This window comes from Callospermophilus lateralis, chromosome 7 (genome assembly GCF_048772815.1).
Source record: "Callospermophilus lateralis isolate mCalLat2 chromosome 7, mCalLat2.hap1, whole genome shotgun sequence".
Classification (NCBI taxonomy): domain Eukaryota; kingdom Metazoa; phylum Chordata; class Mammalia; order Rodentia; family Sciuridae; genus Callospermophilus; species Callospermophilus lateralis.
The window spans coordinates 11,821,722-11,826,871 of NC_135311.1; the positions used below are offsets into that span (position 1 = coordinate 11,821,722).

Genomic DNA, 5,150 nt, shown 5'->3' on the forward strand with positions numbered 1-5,150 from the left:
CTGGAGAGTTGGGATGGCCTTCTATAATTAAGATATATCTCTTGACTGGATTCTGTAACTGGAAAAGAGTGTCAGTCCTCTCTTCTGCTAGCTGATGTGTCAGGGTCTATGGATCTGTCCTTATTGGACAACAGAGAATGGCTACACTCACATTTTTGCCCAAGAATATATCTCAGTAACGTTTGTGCTTCTAAATGGTTATCAAACGTCAATTAGGGAAATCAATACTCATACATTAATTACTTCAAAGATTTTCTGTTCATCCTCCTAATGTTCTGAACATAATTCTTAGCAAATCAGAGACCTTATTGCTGCCAACCCAGGCAAGTTCTAGCAAGTTGTATTTTTATGGTATATAATGTCTAGGCATGTAATAACTACAAAACAGTCAAAGAAGAAGAAACTGTTAGAGGAGCAGACCAGGGTGAATGCATTCTTACACTAAAACTGACAGCAGATTGCTGGTTCTCAATGACCTTTAGTTTTTGTTCCTCGAACTGGAATAATGATAAAGTGGAAGTATTCAAAAGCCCACAACTGACCCCACATGAATGACCAGCTCTCTCAAAAGAAGGACCACCCTTGTCAGAGAGAACCCCTACAGGAGACTCCAAGAGACAGTAGAGTACCATGTGTAGGTTCTCACAAGACAGCAATTGTCAGTCAGAACTCACAGAGGGCCTTGGTTTCAGCAATGCATTAGAAAAGTTAGTCCCAGCTTCCAATGCAACCACCAGAAAACAGGTCCAATTTATTGGAGTAAACAGGGGCTTTACTGGCTAATGAACCTGGGAAGTCCAGGTGCAGGTTCTTTTCCAGACAAAACTGATTTAGTGACTCATTATAGTCAATTCTGCATCATTCTGTAAGCCTCTCTCCACTCTTAAAGTCCCAACATGGCTTCTTTCTTCATTGTCTCCATGTGGTAACCAAGATGACTGCTAGAGGTCCAGCCTCTTAGCTTGGAATTCCAGAAAGATGTTGCCTCCTGAAGTCCATAACGCAATCCTCGGAAAGACTAATTTGTCCTGTTTGGAACACAGAAACAACCAAAAACAACCCCTCCCTAGGGAAATGAGCCATTGATACTCTGATAGGACAGCTTGGGTCACAAGCCCACTCTGGATACCTTGGTGGAGGCACTCACAGCTCCACACATGGAGTAGGAAAAGAATTTCCCAAAAAAAAAAAAAAAAAAAAAACATAAAATCAAGAAAACATTGTAAGCAAATAAAACTATTGTTACATAAGTCCTAGGCAATAATAACTGAAATAACTATACCCGTGTATCTCATTTTTCCCAGGGAAGAAGCCAGGCTTTCTCTGCCATGGCAATTTCAACTGCCTTTCCCGGGCACTTTGAGAAAGTGGAGGAAATGCACAGTATTAATGGGTTTTCCACATCAGAAGACCTAGATCCATGATATAGTGATGAGCATTCTGCAAACCTCCGCTAAAGTCCTAGCTCTGAGATGGAAGAGCCCTGTGAATGCAGGCAAGTACCTTCTACTTTCTGGGGGACCCTGGGTAGGAATTCCCATCTCAGAGATGTACTTGCCCTGTGACTTTTTAAAAATTCCCTTCTCCTTTCTGTGGGTATCAATCTTTCTCATCCATTTGAGGGTAAGAGATGATTTCTGAAATCCGTTCACTTAAAAAAATGAATATACAAACAAAAACATCTACAATCGTGATTCATCTGGACAAAGCTCCCCAGTGTGGTTCACAAGCCCCCAAGCCAGACAATTCAATTCTGTCCCCTGGTGCTGAGGAAGACAGAGCAGAAAAGCAAAGGTTTATGTTCACAGAGCAGACCTTCGGCAAGTATGGCGGGCAAAGGTCCCTAGCGATAGACAGGGGGCCCATGAGGTGTGGTCACCAGGACTATATTCAGGACTCACGGCCACAGCTGGGGCTTGACAAACACCTCACCATGAGCTTCATATGTCAGTGCTTTCCAGTCCAGGACATTAGGACTGACGGTCCCACCAACATACACCATGTTGATCTGATCTGGAGTCAACACGAAGTCCCACATGTTCACATCTCCAAGGTCTCCCACCAAAGACTGGTTTGCCTCAAAGCCTCCGCCAAATGAATCTTGATCCTGTCCCAGGACGATGCTTGCCTCTGTCCCCACAGAGTAGCCCTTATTCAGACTCTTCCTCACCATGGGCTTCCCGTCTACCCAGAGTTCTGCGATCCCTGAGATGGACTCCCAGCTGGTACAGATGTGTACTGGAGCCATAGTAACTTCGGGAGCCTTGAAAAATATTTCAGACCCACCCACTGAAAGAAGATATCCTCTATTGAACGACCAAAATATGAGGATATCATTAAATTGTTTCTTGGTAGCGAAAGAGAAAATGCTGTACCCTCGGGTCATGGCCAGTTCGGTGTAGATGTGGAAGCACACGGTGAAGGCTTTCAGTGGTTCCTTTAACTGGGCTTTCAGGGATACATAGGAATCATCCGACACTTTGGGAAACACAAAGGCCTTCCTAGACATGTCTGTGAGATAGAAAACCAATTACAGATGAAAAAAGTTTCTCAGATCACAAAGATCTGTCCCTCTTTTACAAATACAGCTTGGGATCAAGAAGCAAACCCACCATTTCCCCAGCTCTCCTCTCCCCAGCCCCCGCCCTCTCTTGCATACGGAATGTTCCTCTGAATTCCGTTTGTATAATCTGAGGCCCCACCCCATCCCTACCCCTCCCATCACATCTCTGACGTAGTCTGTGGTACCTCCTACCTTTCTGGCCAAAAGCATTAGAGAAGCCGATCAACACAACCACCACACACCATAACAGCTTCTCCATGGTCATTCCCTGCTGCCGGTGCTTCTAGGATCTGGGTTCACCCCCCTAGAAAAAGTGTTTGTCTGAAAACTCAGGAACTCGAAGTCCTAGGTTCCTCACCGCAGGCCTGCTCTGTCCCACCCGGATTTATATCCTTAGCAGAACAGGGATTCTGTGCCACTTTGTAAATGATTTTCTAACACTGCCTCTGGGACAGGTGTCAGGGCTGTGGGAGGAAGGGAAGCCAGATGATTCTGGAACAGAGAAATCAATGTGGGTTATTTATTACAAACTCCTGTGACTCGTGAATCGCCAATGCTTGGTGACAGGAAAAAAAAATGAAGAAGCTTCTCAAGGTTCCACTGTGGTTATCCTGAGAAAATAATGGAAACTTTTAACTTAAGAGACAAGTGGCCATCTGTGTGCCCATGATCATTGGTTCGCCAACGCCTACTTCAGCCCAAGCCATGGCGTCCCATGGAGGGAAACTGACAGCCTGCGGAGATGGATGTCATCACCAACCCTTTTCAAAATCTGCCCACTTACAGACCGGGGAAGAGGAGAGCAAACGTGCCATTCCTGGAGCCAAGAACAAACATTTCTTAGTCAACTGACTGTACTTATTAAGAGATCTCTGGTCAGGTGAGACATGTGTCTGATCCCAAATGTACCACAGTGTCAGAGCTTCTTTACACAGACTATTCTCTGCAAATATAAAACTTCAGGGAGAAGTCAGGATGATCCACAGTGGTCTCCAGGGCTGAAGTAATTCAAGTTGGCCTTCCACACACTGCCTGGCCATCTTGCTACAGTTTCTTAGTTGACTCACACTTCCAAATGACTATTTTGCTCCTTCCCCTTGTTCCTGCAATCCCCCAAATTTCATTCGTTTTTTTTTTTTCACTCAACTCATGAGTTCACCCCTTCATTGAAAAATCAAAAGCAATCACTATGTCCCTTGTAGCAGAGGCTCCAGGCCATTCCCCAGTATCCATTCTCCACTTCTTTTTAAGAATAGCATTTCTGGGGCTAGGGTTATGGCTCAGTGGTAAAGCACTCGCTTTGCACATGCAAGGTCCTGGGTTCCATCCTCAGCACCACATAAAAATAAATAAATAAATAGTTGGGCACAGGGTCACCCAGACAAGCGCTAAATGTCCCAACCTCCTTCACATCTAGGAGTAATTAAGTCGTTAAGTGCCAGTGTATGAGCTGGGAGCAGAACAGGAACCATCTCCAGGTTGGGCCCTTACGGAGAAGATACGGGAGTTCCCTTTCACTTCTTCCTTTCCCTTTGGTGAGGATTCAGACATGAGAGCAGGAGATGGAGCAGTCAGTCACCTTCAGATGAAAAAATATAAGCTGCATATTGAGCTTGGCACAGCAACAAGATAATTTATTTGGGGGGCCACTGTATTAGTCCTAGACTGCCTACCTGAACATTTACATCAAGGGAAAATAGTTTTATCTTTCACAAAATCACTATTAATTTAGTCTTTCTGTTACCGAATCCTACCTGATATCATCACACAAATTTCCACCACAAAACCTACCAGCCTTTCTGTCTCTCTCCTATTACAAGAGATGAGCCATCCCTGTGGATATCTAAGGTCAACCTTGCCCTTTAGCAATGCAACCCAGGCCTTCTCCACCACGCAGGGAATTCTGTGCCTGGTCATATGCTTAGTATCTTATGTATAGATCATTAATGTCTTCATCTTTACTCAATCATTCCCCCCAAAAACAATACTGCAATGTAGCTGATATGTTACAGAAGGAAGGGGGGAGAGGGAAGAAAGGAAAAGGAAAAAAGAAGGAAGAAAGAAAAAATAAAAAAGAAGGAAAGAGGGAGGAAAAGATTATGTGTAGTTACAACTTCCATTTTCCCATTTGTCGATCCACCTTCAACCTATGAAAATCAGACTTGGTTTCCACCAGTGCAACCCACACATATAAACCCCTCTCTCTTTCTTTTTTTATTATTAATAATGGATTTTCTATTCTTATCTTACCCTACTCCTCACTATATTCAGCAAAGTTCATCTCTCTCTCTCTCTCTCTCTCTCTCTCTCAAATAACTACATGTTAATTCAAAAAGTGAAATAATTTTAAGGCCTTGTGCCTAAAAGGAGTGGTTTTCTGTTCGACCACTGCCCATCCTTGTCTCCCAAGTAGAGCTGAGACACTGAGTCTCTCCGGGTCTGCTCTCACCTGCCTCCAGCTTTACCTCAGATCTTCTGAAGTCTATTCACCATTTTACATGTTTCAGTTTGCTTTATGATACTTGCATTTCAATGAATTTGGCAAATGGGAACACCTCTTTAACAACGCCCTGAATCCAAGACAAGG

At 43.9% G+C, this 5,150-nt stretch overlaps 1 protein-coding gene across 3 annotated transcripts; it reads right to left on the minus strand.

Moving 5' to 3' along the window:
• Nucleotides 1-1,897: 1,897 nt before the first annotated feature.
• On the minus strand, nt 1,898-2,822 carry Crp (C-reactive protein). 3 transcript variants are annotated; one of them, XM_076862779.1, is made up of 3 exons: nt 2,756-2,822; nt 2,380-2,511; nt 1,898-2,013 (listed from the first exon to the last, which is right to left on the minus strand). In XM_076862779.1, the coding sequence occupies exons 1-3, from the start codon at nt 2,820-2,822 to the stop codon at nt 1,898-1,900; spliced, it is 315 nt and encodes a 104-aa protein (XP_076718894.1). The 3 variants fall into 3 exon arrangements, with proteins under 3 accessions (XP_076718894.1, XP_076718895.1, XP_076718893.1); XM_076862780.1 differs by having other exon boundaries at nt 1,898-1,976; nt 2,376-2,511; XM_076862778.1 differs by having other exon boundaries at nt 1,898-2,511.
• Nucleotides 2,823-5,150: the final 2,328 nt, after the last annotated feature.

Bases quoted from the DNA above. Each gene is read 5' to 3' on its own strand.
- Crp (XM_076862778.1), bottom strand. From the start codon at position 2,822: ATGGAGAAGCTGTTATGGTGTGTGGTGGTTGTGTTGATCGGCTTCTCT. The intron at 2,512-2,755 runs GTAGGAGGTACC...TCTATCTCACAG, and splicing joins TAATGCTTTTGGCCAGAAAG to ACATGTCTAGGAAGGCCTTT.